Below are 22,388 nucleotides of genomic sequence, written 5' to 3' on the forward strand. Positions count from 1 at the left end.
TGTGCAAGATCCTACAGCAGGACCTGACGAGGACAATAGTGAAATTAAAATAAAGTTGTAATGAAGCCCTAACAGCTGCAGGGCTAAAGGAGGTGCTACTCACTATTAGGGCAGTGTACACATTACATGCTGATTAGACTGTAAATACAGTCTAATTTTTAATTCCCTGAAAAAATATTGCAAAGAGGGGTCTTAACTTAAAGTATCTCACTTTTATAATTTATTTCTTAATAAATTATTAAATATCTTAAAAATGCAGTGACATATTCTTTTATTAACAACCTGAAGAATATCTGTTTACACCTGCCTTTCAAGATCACCTATGAACTTGCTTGAAAGTAGTTATATATATATATTTTTAAGGATGCCTATGCTTGCTGTACAGACTGTCATTTGTGGCTCAAGTAGTGGGAAGAGACCCAACTGCTTTTATCATGCACTAATCAGATAAAAGTATACCATGAATCTTGTCATAGGGAAGTTTGAACTAAAAGCTTTCTGTTGGTCTCATGCAATAAAATGAAATCCTATTGTAACTTATTAGTATGTGTTATGGTTTTCTGAAACTATAATAGGAAAGAAAATAGCAGTTCCAAGAGCTATTTGGAATTACTAATTTTTCAAGTAAGTTGGTAGAACATTGATATTTTTTATCACTTTTCAGGCAAGCATTTCATTTTGCTTCTGAAGTACTTTCACTTTGTAAATAATGACACATTCCCCTGAAACTGGTCTAAATCCAAAATATTTTTAACTTGGCCTGTAATTGAAAATTTTCAAAAGTTCAAAACTTACATCTCAGCAACATATACACCGATGAGCCAAAACATTGACTACCTATCTAATATGATTTTGGTCCTCCACGTGCAGCCAAAACAGCTTGTACCTGGCAAAGCATGGACACTACAAGATTTCTAAATGTGTCTTGTAGTATCTGGTACCAACACGTAACCAACAGATCCTTTAACTCCTATAAGGTCCGTGGTTGAGACACCGCAGATCGGAGTTGCTGTTCCAACACAAACCACAGATGCTCGATGGGATTAATGTTTAGGGAATTTGGAGGCCAGGGCAATACCCGGAAGTCTTCCTCCTGTTCTGTGAACCAGTCTCGAACAGTCCAGGTGGTGTGGTATGGAACATTATCCTGCTGAAAGATGGCACCACCAGCGGGGAAGACCGTTGGCACGAAAGGGTGTACCTGGTCAGCAGTGATGTTTAGGTAGGTGGTAGACTAATGTCTAGGTAGGTGGTAGACTAATGTCTACCACCTACCTAAACACCTGGGTCCATTTATCCATGCCTGGCACATGGATAACTGGACCAAGAGTATTCTAGCAGAACATTGCCCAAAGCATGACACCGCCGCCACCGGCTTTTTTTCGTCCCACGGTGCATCCAGGCACCATCACTTCCCCAGGTAAACGACGCAAACATACCCAGCTGTCCACATGGTGCAACAGGAAACATGATTCATTGGTCCAGAAGACCTTCCAATCACTCAAGGTCCAGTTTCGATGCTCGCATGCCCATTGTAGGCGCTGTTGCCGGTGGACCGTCGTTAGCATGGGCACTCAGAGTGGCCTGCGCAGCCCCATTTTCAGCAGGGTTTGATGTACTGTGTGGTGCTTGCTCCCATCATCAGCATTCCAATTACCGGCGAGTTGTACCACAGTCACCTTTCTGTTGCCACATTCCATCTGGGAGAGCCTTCGCTCACCTCAAGCATCGATGAGCCTTGGTCGTCCAACACCTCACCAGCAGTTCGTGAGTTTCTCCTCCTCGGACAACTTTCGGTAGGTACTAACCATGGCTGACCGTGAATCCCACCAGCCGTGCCGTTTCAAATATGCTCTGACCCAGGCAAGGGCGCTGCAGTAGCGGAAGTGTACGGACACATCTGCATGAAGCTCCACTTGATGTCAATGGCGGACGATGATTGACGACGATATTGTGCGATCTTCGATTTAGGCAAGTATTACAACATGGATTTTTCAGGTTTGAAGAGTATGACAGATGAAGGTAAGTAAAAGGTTCCCTGGTGGTGGTTAATGTGTAATAGTGCCGTTAAAATGTGCTCCTGCATTTTGGATTTAAAAGTGTGTCTTTAGCAACCCCCAACATTAGAAAATATGTGTTTGAGAAAATATAAGTAGTGATGAGTCTAGAGGTTAAGTTTTGGTAGTTGGGGTTGTGTATTTACCCAGAAATAACTGTTTTAAATTTTTCAATAATTTATTTTGTCATCACACATAGAGAAACATTACCTCGTAGAAATAACATTGTGAAAATCCTATAGTGAATTTTCCCATAGGAATAGCATTGTCCCATAGACTTTATATGGGGAAAGATGGCTGCCTGGCTTTAATTCTTTTTTATGTGTCCAGGGATACTCCATAACAGGAATAGTGACATCTACTTGTGGCATTTACACAATATTAAGTGGAATTTTGACAAAAATATTTGAATTTTTAATGTTTTCCTATGGAGGAATATTTTCCCATAGGTTAACATAGGATTTACTGTGGGCTTGTTTTGGGCTGAAATAGGCAAAACTTTAAAATTGAATATCTCCTTATCTATTGGGATTGAGGAACTCATCTTTGGAGGGTCAAATCTTGGGCCAATTACTTATTTTTTAGATATTTTTCAGCTCCATCTAGTGATCAGGAGCTGAGTTATAAAACCTGAGTTTTGTAAAATCCAAAACTTCCATGCTGATTTTCATCCAGCAAATAATAGAGGAAATATATATTTAAATTGGATTAGTTTTTATTTTAGGAGAGAGGTAAGTGAATTTGTTAACAGGATGGTCAAGAAGAAGACGATCATATAAAATAAGATTTTATTTCAGGAGGAAGAGGACACTTACATTTTAAGTAGCTTGGTCTTTGTCTCATTTAAGACACATACACACAAAAATAGATACAGAACCTAACAAGGAACTAACACAGGATTCTGAAGTGGAGGGAGTGTCTTCTGGTGAGTCTGGAGATAAGCCGGAACCCCTCAAAAAACACAAGGGAAAAAGTACTGTTAAAACACTTAAGGGCAGTACTAAGGGTCACAAGCATAAAAATAAAAAACCTGTTGTAACAGATAAAAATGATGAGGACAACTCAAATAAAACAGCTGATAAGGTAACAGAAGTAAGAAAAGATTCTGAAGGGGGTACATCTTCTGACTCTGAGTCCCCTGTGGTTAAATCTCCAGAAGTGTTCAAAACAATGAAAAGTCGTAAGATTCCTTTGACCCCTAAGCTTGGGTCTTATGGGGACAAGGATAAAAGCAAAAAAACAGTAACACCTGAGCTCGGTTCAACTAAGAACAGAGTAGCTAGCCCCCCAGTTCTTCCTGTAGAGCCTCCCACTTCTGGGGAAGCTGCGGTTGTTGCAGTTGAGGCTCCTTCAAAGGGGGTAAACAGAGATAATAATCAGAATGCAAGTATAAACCAGGGAGGCGACTCAGTTTTGGGTTCCTCATTTACAGAAGGATTAAATTTGGGAGGATCGTTGGAGGCACCCGTGGTATACTCGGCTGTATCTAGGATGAGAAAGGCCCTTACAGAGTTTATGTCATCTGATTCCAGTAAAATTACAAAAACAGCTTCAAATCACATCTACGGTCTGTGGACGGACTTGGAGGCTGTAACCACAGCACTACTCATAGATAATGAACGCCTGAAAGTTCGTTCAGCGGGGCTTGAGATTCATGCTGGACATTTCGACAGCTTGATGAAAAAACAGTCATGGTCTAGGAGTTTGGCTCCTAGTTCTAAATCGTTTGCAGACATTGTCAAGGGAGGCTCTTCTAAAGTCAATGAACCAGATGTATTGGAATCCTCGGAGGGTCGGGAGAGCTCTGGCAGGCCTGTTCGGAGGGTCCCTGGAGGTCAATCTGATCCAAATAACGTCATCTTTCGTCCTTCTGAGGGCTCTGAGATTGCCTCAAGCCAGGACGTGAACTCTACTGTGACGGAGGCGATCAACAAGGAACATAAAAATATGAAGATCAAAAACATTCGACTTTTAAGAAACAAAGCAGTTTTACTTGAGACAACTTGCCAGGATGATGCCAGGAAAATATCTGACACTATCCTTAAAGCAGGCAGGATTGTCTGTTGAGAAGCCTAGATTTTCAAACCCAACCATTCTGATTTATGGAGTCTCCAAAGAGCTTACTAAAGAAGACATCTTGGAGGATTTATTTTATAAAAACTTCCAGGATTATAACATTACTCAAGATGTAAACCAGGGAGTTTCCTTTAGGTTTAATTCGGGTTCAGGCTCTAAGGTAACAAATTGGATTATCGGATTTAGTCCACGTCTATACAAATGTTTATTTAATAATGACAGGATTTTTCTGGGTTTTGGATCCCATCGCTTCCGAAAATTTACAGTAGTTAATAAGTGCTTTCGCTGTCTTGGGTATGGTCACTCTTCTCAGACATGTTCTCACAATTCGGTGTCCTGTGGTCATTGTGCTAACAGTGGTCATGTTTATGCTGAATGTCCTAATAAGGATAGTCCCCCTCAATGTATTAACTGCAAGAGGAGAGGTCGAGGTTGTGATCACTCAGTACGAGACAGCAAATATCCTGATAGAGTTGTGGAAATGACGGACAGGAGAACTTACAATGAATAGGAAAAATAATCTGGAATTTACCACATAATTTTGCAAATCAAGTGTCTAAAAATTTTACAGATTAACGCACAAAGGTCTAGAGCTGTAGCTGACGAAATCCGAGTGGCTGCTATTGAAAACTGCTTTGATTTGGTGTGCATTCAGGAGCCATATTATTCTGTTCAAGTGGAAGGACTTGTCTATAAAGTCATTGGATATCCAACTTCATGTAGAGTGGTTGCTGCTTTGGATGCCCCTCCCAAGTCTGCGATAGTGGTATTCAATCAGGACATTGTGTTGACTGCCATTGCTGGGGAGTGTTCCGCGAACGTTGTTTGTGTTTCAGTGTCATTGATGGAATTTTCCTTTTGCCTGGTTTCTGCATACTGCTCTCCTGCAGACGATTTTCACGTTTCATTACATCATATAGATAAAATTTGCTCGAGGTTTGCGGAGAGTGGATTGATTCTGGCGGCTGATTTGAATGCTAAATCTGGTTTTTGGCACAGCGGGGTGGTGGATTCTCGGGGTTCTCTCTTGGAGGATATTTTGCTACATAATCTCAGTGTTCAGAATCTACCTGGTAAACCTTATACATTTTCTACTTGCAATGGAGAGTCAAACATTGATGTAACTCTTGTTTCCTCGGGGTATGATGGGAGGATTCTGAGTTGGGATGTAAATACGGACATGGTAAACAGCGATCGTAACGCTATTTCGTTTTATGTTGCCCCTGAGCCGGTACGAAGGATTTTAGTATTGGAAATTTAAAAAGATTCTCGATGGACAAGGTAAACTGGAAAAAATTCGGAAATTACTTGAAATCTATTTACAATGATGACAATGCAATATCTTTGAACGATTTTAATGCTGAGAAATTGGTAGCTCATGTTGAATATCATGTTTATCAGGCAACGCTACAGACTACAATTAGAAAACAATTTAGAGTGGCCCCGGTTTTGACTGAGCGAAGATCTCAGGTAAACAGAGCCAGGAGAGTGCTGCAGCGAAGTAGACATTTGTCAGTGCAGGATGTACAATTGCTTAGTGAGAATTATAAATCATTGCGTAGAGAGTACCATAGGGAAATTGTCCGTGCTAAGATTGAGTGTTGGCAGAGTCTGGTCAAAGAGGTGGGTAATTCAGATCCTTGGGGACTGATTTATAGAATATCTCGTGATAAACTTCTACATGGAGAAATATATAACACTGTTGTGGCCAATGGGGAGGAAACTGACAACTGGTATGATACCGTTGAGCACATCGTCAGGGAACTTTTTCCTGAGGACAGGTCAGAGTTGGACACAGAAGATCAATCTACAATCCGGCTGGATAATGCTAAGTATGTCGGTTCGTCGGAAATATGTCTTTTTTCCCTCCCGGAACTTGGAGTAGCCATTGCTAAATTGAATGTTAAGAAATGCCCAGGTCTTGACTTGATAGAAAACAAAGTTTTGATAAAATTTTTTGACCTTTGTCCGCATATATTGTTAAAAATATATAACAAATGTTTGATCGAGAGAAAGTTTCCGAGATCTTGGAAGATTGCTCTGCTCAAGATCCTGCATAAGCCTGGTAAACCTAAGAGGGATCCTCGATCATACAGACCTATTTCTCTTTTGGCTAATCTTGGCAAGTTGTTTGAAAGGTTGCTGGCTCCTCGAATTGTTGATATGCTGAATGAAGGTCATATTACCTCGGATTGTCAATTTGGTTTTAAACGGGGTCACTCAACTGAGGAAGCTATTTTGACATTAATCAATTACATAAAATCCTCTCCCGAGAAGTATGTCTTGGTTGTGTTTGTGGACTTTGAGGGTGCTTTTGATTCTGTGTGGTGGGAGAGTGTGTTAACATCCTTAAGAATGTCTCGATGCGACAGATACATGTATGGAGTAATTCGTTCTTACTTCTGTGATAGGCTGGTGAGGGTCTGTGCAAAACATCTGACGTTTGGAAAATATATCAGTCGAGGGTGCCTGCAGGGATCTGTTTTGGGTCCTATATTTTGGAACACAGTTTTGGATCAGTGGCTGAATAGGCCTAGTGCCTCAAGATGCCTGCAGGTGGCGTACACGGATGACCTGGTTGTTGGAGTTCCTGGTGGGTCTAGATTGATGCTGGAGCAGAGGATACGAGATGTTCTGGAGGACCTTTCTGAGTGGGCCTCCTTAAACAAATTAAAAATTTCATCTAAGAAAACTAACTTCATGGTGTTTAAAAAACATTTTGATTATAACCGTCCACCCAGAGTATTGTTAAATGGAAGACAAATTCCTTTTGTGTCTAGCACTAAATACTTAGGAGTTATTCTGGATGATAGGTTGGGATTCCATTTGCACGTATCACACCTCAATAATAAAATCAAGAAATTCACGTCTTCGGTGATTAAAATCTCCAAAAAAGAATGGGGACTTAACAAACGAACGATGTCACTGTATTACAAGACTATCTTCCTGCCAATTGTTGCTTATGCGGCTGGTGTGTGGTCGGGATCAGTGATTAAAGTAAAAACAAAAAACAAACTCATGTCATTAGAAAGATCTATGTTGTTGGCCCTATTGCATGCCCCGAGGACGGTAACCACAGCTGCGCTACAGGTAATTGCTGGATCTATTTCTCTTGATCTCTACATTGCATATCGTGGAATGTTATATGCTATGAGAAAAGAAATCCCTGCTAATTATTTGGATATTTCCATCAACCTGGATGCCAGTGTTAAGGAGGAGAAACTTAGAATTTGGAATGAGCTAATAGAGATTTGGAGGAATCGGTGGATTTCGTCGGAGGTGGGAGAAATAACTAGGAACATTATTCCTGCTGCAGACTTTGCTACTTCTAAAACAGTTTCGTCATGGTTTTGTCCTTCAATGTTCACCAACTATGTGCTGACAGGACATGGGTCCTTTCCAGACAAATTATGTTCACGGGGTCTGGAGCCAGATCCATGGTGTTCTTGTGGTGAGGCGGAAACTTGGCTGCATACACTGTTTCATTGCCCATTTTATAATGTTGAGAGGTGTCGTCTTTTCGAACTGATTCCCGATCTAGCTGAAAACAACGTGCAGGAGTTTGTGAACGAAGTGTCTAATTTTCAGGCATTGCAGGTTTTTGCTGCTGCAGTGTTCTCTAAGAGATCAATTATAAGGAACCTATCAGAAAATGAACTGGCAGTGTATGTTGAGAGTTTTGCTTGATTGTATCTGGGCTTGGGAGCCTCAGACCTGGAAGCTTTATGTCAGGTCTTGGGCTCCTGAGTATGTACCATTACGGTGGTTTTTTTTTTTTTTTTTTTTGGTTCTTGGGTTTGGGCGGCCCAAGACTGGAAAGCTGGCACCCAATAGTATTGCACTTTCTCTTTTGGGTGTAGAATTGTGCTTTGACACTACAGCTAACAATAGTAGAAACAGGTCCGGCTTCACGTGCCGGGGACGGGCATCGGTTGGCAGCTGTTGATGTCAGCTGCCTCCTGATGGCAAAGTGACCTGACATTAACAACACACTAAACACACAAACACTTCTTTAATACGTTTTAATCTTTCCTATACAAAATGATGTATTAATTTTAGATACTAGCGTTGAAATTTGTAAACATCTCAAAATTTTTCTTGTTTTGGATACTCTATTTCTTAGCTATCTTATCTATCAGGCCCACTTTAGTTTTCTGTATTCTTTAAATGTACTAGGTGGAGATGGGCATATGCTTAGGAACTGCCCCGACACAGTACACACACACACACACACACACACACACACACACACATGAAGGTAAGTAAATTAAGTCGGGCAAGAATAGTTTTTGTGATTGTATTTGTCTATTTTTGCTCTTTTGAGAGTGTTTTTGCTCAGCACGATCGCTACAACTTCAGTGGTAACAAGCCCACAGGCATAGCCACTGATTTGAGTACATCTGAAAAGTCCAAAAATTTTGAATATATTATACTTCAAACTGCTTGTGATAAGGTTATTTTGTATGGAAAAATATTATACTACTGACAGAATTAACTTATACTTAGTTTATAAGATAGTTTTCTTTGTCTACAGGCGTTTCCCGCCAAAACTGGAAAATCGCGATTTCTAGTGGGCCTACATTGGAAATAAGTACCTCAAACCATTACTTAAAACGTCAGAAATTGACTAATTGCTACGAAAGTGAATTTAATGCAGAAATTATGGCTGAAAAATCAAATAATGACAAAATTCTGGACAATGACTTAAAAGACTCCTCTGAAAATGAAGCTAGAGTGCTCAGGGAGAAAGCCCCTGTTAATGAGGAAAATGGTAATGAACCATTTTCCTTATTAACAGGTAGAAAATGGAAAAAATGGAAAATGATAGCTGGCCTCCTCAGTATTAAAAAGGGCAGGAAAGGAAAAAAATCAAGAAACTACAGAAATTTCCAGAGATGCAACAAAAGACAGAAGAAGAACTAAAACTAGACTACCTAACAAATTTGACTGACCCTATCAAACAGGCAAAGGAAACCAGAGTGTATCTAGAAGAATATATGCACAAGCAAACCAACTTTTGCAATTAGGCTGCAGCTTCAGTTCAGCATATAGTGAACTGTTGGTCACTGCTTGAGCAGCGCCTGATTGAATTAAACACAGAGAACCAAGTGTTAAAATCAAAATTAGAGGTTACAACTGAGGAGAACAACTATAAAACAATGAACACATTAACCTATGCCCAATGTGCAAAGGTTAATGGCAAACAGGACATAACCAAAGCAAAACAAATAGCTACTAAGCAACGTAATATAAACAAGGAAAGCAACATTATTATTCTGAAAGCAAAAAGTGACTCTACCCATAAAACCAGTGAGGCAGTTAAGGACACAGTGGTAACAAAGTTGAGGCCTCATCTGAGAGAAATAAAGATAAACAACATGCGGAAAATCAGGAAGAATGGAGTCCTGATCGAGGTAGCAAGCAGAGAAGATCTAAGAAAAATAGAAAACCATCCTGAGATGGAAAAACTCGGCTTACTCCCTGAAAAACCAAAAGGGAAAAACCCTAATATTATAATCTTTGATGTACCTATGTCAGTAATAGAAAAATAATTCATGATGGATATCTACTTCAAAAACTTTAACAATGAAATGACAATAGATGAATTTGCTGCTGAAAAGAGAAACAAAAGGAATGGACAACTCAACATAATTGCAGAAATTACACCAAAAATTTGGAAGGTATTGAAGGGACAACAGAGAATCTATGCTGGCTGGACCAGTCATAGATTAGGGAACACTTCCCTATCCAAAGCTGCTTTAACTGCCATAAATATGGTCACATTGCCAGAGACTGCAGTCAGAAAAAACTTGTTTGTGGTCACTGTGTAGTAACTGGCCATGATTACAAAAATAAGTCTCAGCAGCCAAAATGTGCTACCTGCAAGGCAGCATGGCTGACTGACTATACACATAGTATCAGGAATGATAAATGCCCCAGTTATAAAAAAAAAATGGCAAAACTTATTCAATCTAGGACCAACTATGGGCCAGATTGAAAACGTAAATGTGACTAGGGCTCTAAATCTCGTCCAATTGAATGCTGAAAGAGCAAGAGCCGTTATAGATCAGATCAAACTCAAATTGGAAGAAAATAATATAGATATCTTGGTACTCCAGGAACCCTACACACATATGGGTAGGTAGGGTTCAGGGATACCCAAGAGGCTATAAAATAATAGAATACACCTCAGGTGTCCCTTCTACAGCAATAGTAGTTAAAAATACTGACCCTACAGTCACAAAGGTGGGTCACCTCTGCTCCTCAGTGGGAGCGTGTGCCCATATCACCAGTTTTACATTATTTCACTATATTCCAGACCAGGTGAAGATATAAATCCAACTATTGAATACCTACAAGTAGTCACAAACTTGCTACCTACTGCAAATATCATAGTGTGTGCTGATGTCAACTGCCGGTCAGCCTTATGGCATAGCCGTACGGAAGACAGAGCAGGCACACACAACTTTCAGACTATATAGCCACCTCACTCTTTCAAGTGCTAAACCAACCAAATAACCTCCCAACTTTTAGTAGTACCACGTGGGAGAGTGACATTGATGTTACTCTTGCCACCAATTCAATAGCTTATAAAATCACAGACTGGTGTGTCCAGCCAGCTTGGACCACATCAGGTCACAGAGCCATTTCCTTCAAACTAAATAGGCAATTACAAACAACCCAACGCTCTCTGTTGGATATCAAAAGGTATAACCTTAAAAAGGCAAACTGGCAGATTTTTGCAGAACATACAGCAGCTGAGCTGCAAAAACAGGAAAATGAGTGGTCTAGATCAGACAACTGTAGCCCGGACGAGCAAACACTGACTATGACAAACATTTTAACAAAAACAGCAACCCTGTCTATCCGACGGAAAAAACCGAGGAAGCAGACAGTTTCCTGGTGGTGCCCCGAACTGACTATACTCAGAAGTAGGGTACACCAGGCTAGGAGACATTTTCAAAGAGCCAGAACATATTGGCCACAAAATGTGAGGTGGATGCACTAAGAGATTCTTGTAGAACTCTCAGGAATCAGTATACAGCCCTCATAAGAGACAAGAAAAAGGAATTCTGGAGGCATTGGTGGGAACTACTGGAAACAATAACCCTTGGGGAGTTGTCTATAGAATAGTGACCAACAAGCTGCCAAGAGGAGATGTCTTAGAAACTACTGTCAAACCAGATGGAATCCCAACCCCGTGTTGGGTGGCTTCTGTAAATAACATCATAGACAGAATCATTCCCCCACCCAGCTAGACTTTATAAAAGAAAACACTGAATATGACAATGCCAATATTGAACCTCTGTTCACTATACAAGACTTAGAAATAGCACTATCTAAAACTAAAAACAATAAATGCCCAGGTTTTGACCTCTTAGAGGTTGAGATTATCAAAAAATTAGCAGAAATAGCACCAGATAAATTAATAGCACTATATAATAACTGTATGACAGAAGGTATATTTCCAAAAATATGGAAACAAGCTGTGTTAAGATTTAATTCTCAAAAACCCTGAAAAACTCCCTACCGATCCCATATCATATAGACCAATAGCCCTACTCCCTGTACTAGGGAAAATATATGAAAGACTAATATATAGCAGATTAGCTCAATATTACACAGAAGCAGGTTTGCATTCCAACAAGCAGTATGGTTTTAAGCAGGGCAATTCTATGGAGGATGCCATGCACCACCTACTGACAACAGTTAAAACACAGAGGAGAAATATATGCTGGCAATCTCCATTGACTTTGCTGGGGCATTTGACTTACTCTGGTGGCCTAGTGTCCTTAGGAGACTTCACCAGGCAAATGCCCCACAAAACCTCTATAAGGTAATAAACAGCTACCTTACAGACAGAAGTGTCTCAGTACGCACAAGGTTCCAGGAATTGACACACCCTGTGAATAAAGACTGCCCACAGGGTTCAATCCTTGGCCCTTTCTTTTGGAACATTGTTCTGGACGAATTTCTGGCCTTGAATCTAGGCCCCGTGGAAAGCCTGGCCTTTGCAGATGACATGATTTTCCTTGTAAAAGGTAACTCAAGATCAAATGCCGCCCTCTTGCAGCTGCAGGAGTGGGCACAAATGCACATGCTCAAAATATCGCCTGAAAAAAACCAAACAAATATTTCTAAAAGGCAATTTGGACATAAGAAGACATCCACAAATCAAAATTAACACAACCACCATAAAAATGGTAACAGAACTAAAATATCTTGGAGTGGTCTTTGATTCAAAATTAACTTTTTACCCCATTTGATCTACTTGGTGAAGAAAGTGATAAATTATGCAGGTATAATTGCCAGGATCAGTCAAGCAGACTGGGGACTCAAAAGAAAGACCCTGGCAATCATATACTGTGCAATGTTCCTACTCGTTATCACCTATGGAGCCAGTGCGTGGTTCATCCGCTCGGCCATAGTAAGAAATAGGAATAAATTAGAATCGATACAAAGGACAATACTACTCACTATTATCAGAGCATGTCACACAGTAAGCACACCTGCACTACAGTTGCTGGCCAGAACTCTCCCACTTTACCTGGAAGTAGTTAAAAGAGGCTTATATTATAGATTTAAAAAGGGCATACCCACAGAATTTCTGGGGATAGTCCTTGATACAACCAACACCGTCAATGATGAAAGAAAAAGAATAGCCACAAAGCTCCATGAGCTATGGCAAACAAAGTGGGAGCGGGAAACCAGAGGTCTGGTTACCAAACGGTTTCTGCCACGGGTGTCAATGGTTAGCCCAAAGCCATCTAAGTGGTATGCCCCTGGACTTTTTACAACATTTATATTGACAGGTCACGGCTCCCTAAAGGTGAAACTAACCTCCTTAGGCCTGGCCGATGACCCAAACTGCACCTGTGGCGAAAGTGAAGACTGAGCACACACATTCTATATGAATGTATAATATATGACATCCCCAGAACAGAGCTAATAGCACAGATTGGTCCCCTTCCCAGGGCAGAAGAACATCTGTTCATCATAGAAGAGCAAAATTATAAAGCTTTTACATCTTTCACACAGAAAGTATTCGAAATGTGCAGAGCAATCCAAAGAATGGCAATTCAGCCCCCCAGCAATTAAACAATAATCAATAGTAAAATTGCCCAAGTTTCCCACCACATCCAGACGATGACTTAAAAACTTGTTAGGATAGCAGTATTCTGCACCCTGACAGAAACCTGACATATCAAAACTCCCCAGGACTACCCTGCCATGTGTAGGAACCTGGGGCCCCATGCCAAATAAGTAACCATGTAGGGGAGGGAGATGTACAGGCAGCCAGGGCAGCAGATTAACTGAAAAATATCAGTAAGCTAGTAGGGGATGCAACGTAGAATGAAAGAAGAATGAATGAATGAAAATGAAAGATAGAATGAATAGGCTGGGCACTGAGTGAACTAGGAATTATGGTAAAAGGGAATAAATGGCAGTCTTGGTGAAAGAAAGAGTGACCTAGCATGAGGGAAAGAGAGAGTGAATGGGAATGAGTGGAAGAGCAAATGTAATTGGCTGAAAGAATACAAAGTTAAAAAAAAACTTACATTACTTTATATATACTGTACTAACAAACATTTACTAACCACATAAACACTATCACTGTATTCTCCCCTGGCCTGCAAAAAAAACAAAAAAACTTGCAGCTAGGCATGCACCACAACTGAAGAATAACAGTTGTGGTGCAGGCCTAGGTGCCCAGAGAGTGCAGTAAGAGTAAGAGTCGAATAAATGAGATGAGAGCTAGAAGAATGAATAAAAGTGTAAGCATGCGAGAAAAAGAACACAAACCATAAATGCTACAGTTAAGTACACACTAACCCTAGTTTTAATTAGTATTTAAATTTACACTACACATCATTGCATCCCCACCTGGTGTGAGAAAAAGATGAGTTGAGTGAGAAAAAAACCAAAAAAAAAAAAAAAAACCACATATATATATATATATATATATATATATATATATATATATATATAAAAAAACTTGGAAAAAAATTATAAAATAAGAAAAAAGTATATATATAAAAAAAAATAATAATAAAAAAAAGAATGCAAGTAGAGTGAGAATGCAGATTATGAATGAAGTAAATGTGTGTCTCTCCCACCCCCTCGCCTGGTGGGTTCCCCACTGCCAGCTAACATATCCCACCCCCGGAGCGGGATGGGCAGCTTGACCTTCATACCGGATTCAGCACTGCTTGGACATGACACCGACGAAGACATTCTGCGGCTTTGCTGCCAACAAGGCATTGGTGATCTGAACTGGGTACTCTAACCTCGTTCCCTTTAAAACTCCATCCCCAGGCAGGAGACAGATCTCTGTCTCCTCTCCTCCCTGCCTACCCCCCATGCTTCGCCTGGTGGGCTCATCTCCACTGACCTCTTTGGGCATGCCTACACTATCGTCCATATTCTTCTATCTGTTTTCCCCCCAGTCTTCAGTCTCCCCTCTCTCTCTCTAAATCGATCGAGTACACCCTTAACAATGCCGCCAAATTCTAATCGTCTAAATTCTACTGGTTTCGTGTAACTCTCTAAGACAACTAACACTATTAGCTTTTATCTAGCGTACAGCCTCACATGTCGAAATTTAATAACATCAAAATTTTGCCCGACCTATTAGGCCTTTAACACATCTCTTTAGTGTTCAACCCAACCAGCGATTTCCTAACAGCAATCCCATTAAGCATTAATGTCAAACGCACAATTTTTTTTTTTTTTTTTTAGGTCCTAGCCACTTAAATCCCAGGAAACTAGGTGGCAGGACCTGCCAGAGCAATTTGTTGTGATACTGGATACACCCGGCTAGCCTCCACGTGGCAAGATATGGGCAACTATTGAATACCTACAAGTAGTCACAAACTTGCTACCTACTGCAAATATCATTGGCTGCCAGGCCCCACTAGGGGCCTGGCGGCCAATAAGCCAGACAAACAATGGGCACAACATATCACACTGCACACACACTTTCAAGTATCTGGCTTGACAGTGTACTGTCCTCGATACAGCAAAACACACGTGGAGATGGGAGAAATCCCATGTGCCGTCTGACACAAACATACCTTATATGCTCTGACACAGTCGTCTGACCATTACAATTTGGCCTTTGTCAAACTCTCAAGTCCACTGCCTTTTCCATCTGAAGAACAAGAGTAACACTGATTAATGGAACTCAGTATCAGGTGTTTTTTATACCATGTCCCGACCTGCGCATGCACCGTAGTTCACCTCCAGTTGCTTCAATTTACATAACGGCTTGCTGTGGTCATAATGTTTTGGCTCATCGGTGTATATTGAAGAGTCTATCATGGAGAGATTGTAGTGAGTTTATATTTCAAAGGAAAGGACAAGATCTGGATGGAGTCCTTTCACTTAATTACTTATAATTATTTAAAATAGAGTTAAACAACCTCATTTTCAGCATAAATTCCAAATATTGATTTTGAGTCACTTGATAGATCATCTCAGGTAGTGTTTGCTCCTGCAGAAAAGCTACTAAATGAGGGATACTGTTAATGGTATAGTTTAGGGCTAAAGCCTCAGGTTATGTAAATAGTTTAAGTAATGTACAAGTTAGTGCATTAGCATCATTTCTGTACATAGCCAACTACATAAGTAGTTATAAATTGGCATCATTAAGTATATCTCATATTGTGAATACCTTCACAATGAGTTGCCATATATTGCACTGCCTTGAATAAGTAACACTTCACCATAGGAGAAGACTTGTTACTTATTCTCAGCAGATACCATCACCCGTACGGCACCATTTTGGAGCTTATTGACTCATCAGTGGGTGGGCAGGAACCCTGGTGTTGCATTGATGACCACCCAGTTGCAAAGTATAAATCCACAATATGAGAGATGCCTGATGTTGTGGAGTAATTTAGATTACGGTATCGTTTAGGGCTAAAGCCTCAGGTTTGTCATCATTGCAACACCAGGGTACCTGCCCACACACTGATGAGGAGCCAATAAGCTCCGAAACAATGCCGTATGGGTGATGGTATCCACTGAGAATAAGTAACAATAGTCTTCTCCTATGAAGCGTTACTTATTTGAGGTAGTGCAATATCATGGCAAATCATTGTGAAGGTATTCACAATATGAGATATACTTAATGATGCCAGTTTATAACTACTTATGTAGTTGGCTATGTACAGAAATGATGGAAATGCACTAACTTGTACATTAGGATACTGTTTATACATTAGACAATTATTATTGTGTGCCATTCTATTTGAAACTTAATCATTTTAAACTGCTGGGAATGGCTTGCCTAAACAGGCAAGCAATTCCCAGCAGTTTAAAAAACAAACAAATTCCCAATGGCTAAAATTAATAATGACTATATAGCAGCAGTGATGTTATACAGTAGATATTGCCATAACACACTATATATTGAATAACACCATCACTACTATTACCATATATTCATTTAGAATATTAAAAACATATAATTTAGTTCATTTTGTGATCTCTAATAAATATATATTTTTTTCTTATATTATACAGAGTATTCTCAATTTTGTCTATTTTGCTTCTATACTGGCACAGACTATTGGGAATTACCACAGCTATACAGTGCAAATAGACAGAATCAACTCTGTTCGAAACAGTATCATGGCATCATATTATACCAGACATAACCTGATGCAAAATAGACCATAATTGTAAATATACTATTTATTTTACCAGTGTTATTTGGTTTAGTGCAGCAGTAGTAAATAATATTACTTTTGAGAAAATTCACGTTATATATATGTTTATATAAAAAATCAAATGACCATGCTTTGTCATTTTCACTTTATTCTTTAATAAAAAAAATTCTTATTTAAATGATTGCTGCCACTTTCATTTATAGTATAATTTTAATCTAGTATTTTAAAATGTAAACTATATAGCAACTCCCCGACTTATGTAAGGGTTGCATTCTGCAGAACTCTACATAGGTTGGAATTTCCGTAAATGCTTGTGCAGTACTCGCAAATTTGATTGAAGCAAATGTGATTGAATTTGATTGAAGCAAAAAAGAAATGTTTGTTAAACATGTAGAATTAGTCAATTTTTTTATCTCATGTGCAGGAAAAATTACAAAAGGTACAAAAATATCAAAATTAAAAAACTACAAAAAGAGAGAGGAGACAGGCATAACGTCAGCAAGTTTTACCTTTCGAGCATTGTTGCCAGAATTAACTCTCCAGCTGATAAGCACGCTGCTGCGGAAGTTGAGGGCTGTGGAGATTTAGAAGGGTTTTTTTCCAACACATCGCAAAATTTCTCTGCAGGTGCAGAATTAGCACTGGCAACTTCACCGCATACTTTAATGTTTTGGAAACCAGCACAATGCTTGAACCTATAAAACCACCCATTGCTTGGCACGAACTTGGCTTGGGGTTCGGCATACTTATCCTTGATATCTTCATAAATACTTCTTGCTTTTGCTTGAATGGCCATTGGACTCAGGGGCACTTGCTTCTGAATCTGATTTTCCATCCATATTATTAATAGCTTTTTCATCTTCAATATAGTGCCTGAACGCTGTTGATTGTAAATGCATTGATCTTTTATACGCACAGTGTCCCTTAAAATAGTATTCACTGTTGAAGCAGCGAGATCTAATTCCGTGCAGTAGATGACAAACTGTGTCCCGCTTCATACTTCTTAATTAATCATCTTCATTTCTAAATCAATTTTGTTTCGTTTCCTAGCACTGTCAGCACTTGCACTTTCCGTTGGTCCCTTTCTCTTCACCATTATAATAAGTAAATAGGAATGAAGAGAAGATTCTGAAAATTTATTTATTTTCTTATATGATTGAAGAGTTCAGTGAAGGGGAACTTATTTCACCATAATACTGTAACATAAAAACCCACAGAATTCCAGTTATCGGTATTATCGCAAATACAATAAGATCGAGTTTACTACCCATTTATAATAGATTGCACTAACAGAAAAGCCCAATAAACCAGAAAGTGCAAATTTTTGTTTTATGGTCATGACCTCCAGAAATGTGCTTTGGAAAAATATCACAATGGCGTTCAAAATTGATTCTTATAACGGAACATATGATAATGATGAAAGTGTAGTGCAATTTCCATTATAAAAATGAACTTTTAGAGAGATAAATAGCTTAGTTATATAACAAATATTTCAACTTCCAAGGTCTTGGAATGAATTACCAAAAAGCAATGTGTTATTGGGTTCACATTACGATATTTTCACGATACCTCCATTTATTCCTACGGGATGCAAAATACGTTTCCACGATTTTTTTAAGTTTGCACTGGCTGGCAAAAACTTACGTAAAGTTAAGTATTACGTAAGCCGGGGAATGGCTGTACATGCTTTCCATTGCAATATCTTTTGCGCTTCACAATACTACTTAAATCTAGGATTATTTTTTTTTAGTCCCCTTCATAAATTCAGTGCTGAACTTTGTGACTGTCTCCAAATTATGATCGCTATAATTTATAGACCAAGGAAAATGAATCTTTCTTATGTTGTGCCAAATTAATATTTTAACTTACCAGTGTGAAACTATTCGTACCATACCAAAAATATATTCTTGGATTTTTCCCAGGTTAAGTGCTGAAGTAACTTCCTTGTTCTATCATGTCGGCAAATTGCATGTATTGTAATCTAACCTACTTGTTGCCATATGAAAGGACATTATTAACATTAGAACTGCTGCTCCGGTCAATTTGGCTGTTTGTCTACTTTAAATTGTTGCAGTTTTGCAACTTCAGAAGTGAATCCACATTTCCTAACTTTCCATTAACTTACAGCATGCACAATTGCAAATAATTCTGGACTGTTTTCTTTTAAATTTTAGCTCTATACCTAAAACCACCAAAGTGGTCAATTTGACTGTAAAATTTTGATGAAATTAGCTAATTTTTATACAGTTAAGTTTTTGCATATATTTATCTTGTAACAAACATGATTTGAATCACCCTGTGGTTTGTGTAAGTACATGCCCAGGAGCATATGTCTGCATGCCACTTCAGGTCTGAATGTGTGTAGGAGCCACTACTATATACTGCTATGCTGTGCCATTTTAGTTTAGTCTGGATGAAACTTTACACGGTAAAAGGTATTTCAACAATTTTTATGGTGCTAGTTCGATTGCTTTGCTAAAATGTGGCAATCTTGTGGTCTTACCCAAGGGCAGATTCAAAAATGTCTAGAGGAATTAGAAAAGCTATCTGGAGAAGACAGTGGAGATCAGTGGCGGATCCAGAAAAAAAATGACAGGAGGGGTACCATTTTGTGTGCACTAGAATGGCAATCACATTAGCATTAGTGTTGCTAACTGTAGTCAGTTGAAAATAACTGAGCCACAATGCAAAAATAGATAAAGCAATGGAAAAAAAATTTTTTTTTTGTAGCTAAAGGGTATTTAAAAGATTGGTGTATATTTTCTGAAAAACGACAGGGAAGCATGAGCCCCGATGCCCCTGAATCCACCACTGGTGGAGATGAATTTGGACAAGAAAAAAGTGATGAATGGATTCCTAATGAAAGAGACAAGGAATCTAGTAGTAATGAAATAATACTTCTGATCCTTGTACATCAAGTAATACTGTAGATGATAATACACAGCATTGTAAAAACTGTCTATCAGCAAACAGTAAACATACTTCAAAATCTGGGCACATATGGGAAGTTATAAAATCTGGTAGTCCTTCAGCTGGACATGCACTACAAAAGAACATAATTCACAATAACCCTGTGCCAACTCCTTATTCAAGACAAAATATGTGTTTGGATTCTGTGGTAAGTGTTTATTTGTAGACACTTCAATGATAAAACACATACAGAATTGCACTAAAATCGAAGTGCAAAGGCAATTGAAGGATAGATCTACATCCATTTGAGAACTTTGTGCTTTTGCTGCTGTACTTTTAGCTTGCGGAGCATATGGTGCCAGAAATTTAGAACTAGATAGTTTGGTCAACTGTATGGGAGAACTGCAATGGTTTCGTGATACAATATCACATAACTTTTGTGAAATTAATTGGTTCGTAAGACAACATATGTTCTTCAAGGAAGGAGTGTCTAGGAAATGATAAATCTGCTTTACTTCAGAAATATGGTGCAAATTTATTTCCAACTGGACTCACATCTGGTGAGTATGGGCTTGGCACACCCAAGGTCCTGAGCTGGATATCATCATTCTTCTCTTTCTTGGTGATTCCCATCTACTTCTGACTCTCTCTCATGGTAATTTGAAAATTTTTTTTTGGCTGGTGCAGCATAAGCCTCAGGCTTCCTTGCACTATGTGGTTAGTAATAATAATAATAACTGTAAAGCTTGCTGTATACATTACAATATATATTGCTGTATACATTACATTAGATGAGCAGCTATTTTCAACTAAAACTATAAAGCTTTGGTTGGCAGCTGACAACTTCAAAATGGCTTTCCTTATTTGGTGAAAGGTGATATGTGCCCAGATAGTCAACTACTTTCCGAATACATCGCCCTAAAACTAATGGAACCATTTTTGAATCATGGTAGAAATGTAACTGCTGAAAACTTCTTTACTAGTTTTGAATTGGCAAAGAAATTAGTCCAAGAAAATACTACTGTGAATTGTGCTCATAAAGAAGTTCCAATATCCATAAAAAATAAGAAGGGAGAATTATATTCCATTTTCAAATGTGATGATTGTCCTCTAACAAATTATTAGGCCAAAGCAAATAAAAATATCATAATCTTGAGTACACTTCATACAAGCATTACAATAAGTAATGGTACAAAGAAGTAGCCTGACGCAGTATTACAGGCAACCCCCCCCCCCGTATAACACGGTACTTCTCCAACATGGTTTTGCTCTAACACAATTGATAAATTGCGGCAATCCTCGTACTTATATAACACGGTTTTGCTCTAACCTGGTTAGAGAATTTCAGTAAACCTCGCATAATGGTATTTTTGTGCGGGGGGAACCGTGCTATTATGTTGGATGTAATTTTTCAACGTTTCCACTCTTTTTGAATCTCCGCTAATCAAAAAAATTGAGAAATCCCTTTATTTTATTTTGTTGGGAAATCCCCATGTTACATTCTGTGCTATTGAACTTGTGGAAAAAATCTAGATTTCAAAGTTTTATTACTATTGGATAGCAGGCCACCCAAAAGATTTAAGTCATCCAAACGTTGAAATTATGTTCCTATCACCACAGTTGTACTGGATTAATACAATTTCCTTCATTCAGTTGTTAGATCAAGGCATTATATCCACCTTTAAAACTCATTCCATCAGAAAATCATTACAATGGATTTTGGGAAAAATTGATTCCGAATCTATTGAAGTAATGGAAGCATGGAAGCATTTCTCAATTGTGGACTGTATGAGAATCATAGCTTTATTGCTGAAAGAAGTAAATTTTTATTGGTCTTTATCGCAACGTGGCTGAGTTAGTTGGGCAAGGGTAGCATGGTTTTTCTTTCTCAGAAACTAGGGTTTTTCATCCAGCAAAACAGAAAATCGACCTCAAGATGCAATTTATAGACAATACACACAAAGTAACATGGCCTTAGTTGCTGATGCTCCTAAAAAAAAATAAAAAAAGATATGATTACTGAAGACGTTCAAGAATTACTGGTAAAAAAAGAAGCCAGCGTAGCGGATTTGGTGCAAATGGCATCGGAGGTAAAAGCAAATCAGTTCAGATAAATGATGTCGCAGATGAAAATTCTAAACTTCCAAAAATTTTACATTAAAAAGCATAGAGGAGGCATAAAGTTAGCCGAGCAATTAGAATCTTATTTTTTGAATGCAGATGAAAGGAGCCCAAAGTTCAAAAGGGAGCTTCAAAAATGCTTAGTTCCATGCGATGAAATTCAAAGATTTATCAAGCAAACCCAGATTACTGATTTTTTTAAAGAGGGGAGATACACGAAACCTAGAATGGTGAATTTTTGTTAGCTTTTGGAACATAAACCCCACCCTTTTTGTACTTTTTCTTAGTCCTGTATAATACAGTTTTGCTCAACACGACACTTTACAGAAACCTAATAACCGTGTTATATGAGGGTTACCTGTATATTACAATGAAAAGTATGGGGCTGATGTTTTAGACCAAATGGCTAAAATCTATTCAATAAAAGCAGGTTCATAGATGGCTGGTTCACATCTTTTATAATATATTAGATTTTGCAGTAATCAACACTTTGATTATTTATAAAGTGAAAGGGAAAGTTACAAAGAGAAAACATTTTATGTTGAATCTA

The 22,388-nt window shown here is 38.7% G+C and overlaps 1 protein-coding gene across 1 annotated transcript in view; it reads left to right on the forward strand.

The window, feature by feature from the left end:
• LOC150076021 (uncharacterized) overlaps nucleotides 1-16,817 on the forward strand; it is a 100,466-nt gene extending 83,649 nt beyond the window's left edge. The window contains exon 10 of the mRNA XM_090387237.1: nucleotides 16,662-16,817. Within this exon, the coding sequence (XP_090243363.1) occupies nucleotides 16,662-16,817 (156 nt within the window). The remainder of the gene's footprint in view (nucleotides 1-16,661) is intronic.
• The last annotated feature ends 5,571 nt before the right edge of the window (nucleotides 16,818-22,388 follow it).

The sequence above is a fragment of the Mastigoproctus giganteus genome, chromosome 13 (genome assembly GCF_048544385.1).
Source record: "Mastigoproctus giganteus isolate SK-2022 chromosome 13, ASM4854438v1, whole genome shotgun sequence".
Classification (NCBI taxonomy): Eukaryota; Metazoa; Arthropoda; class Arachnida; order Uropygi; family Thelyphonidae; genus Mastigoproctus; species Mastigoproctus giganteus.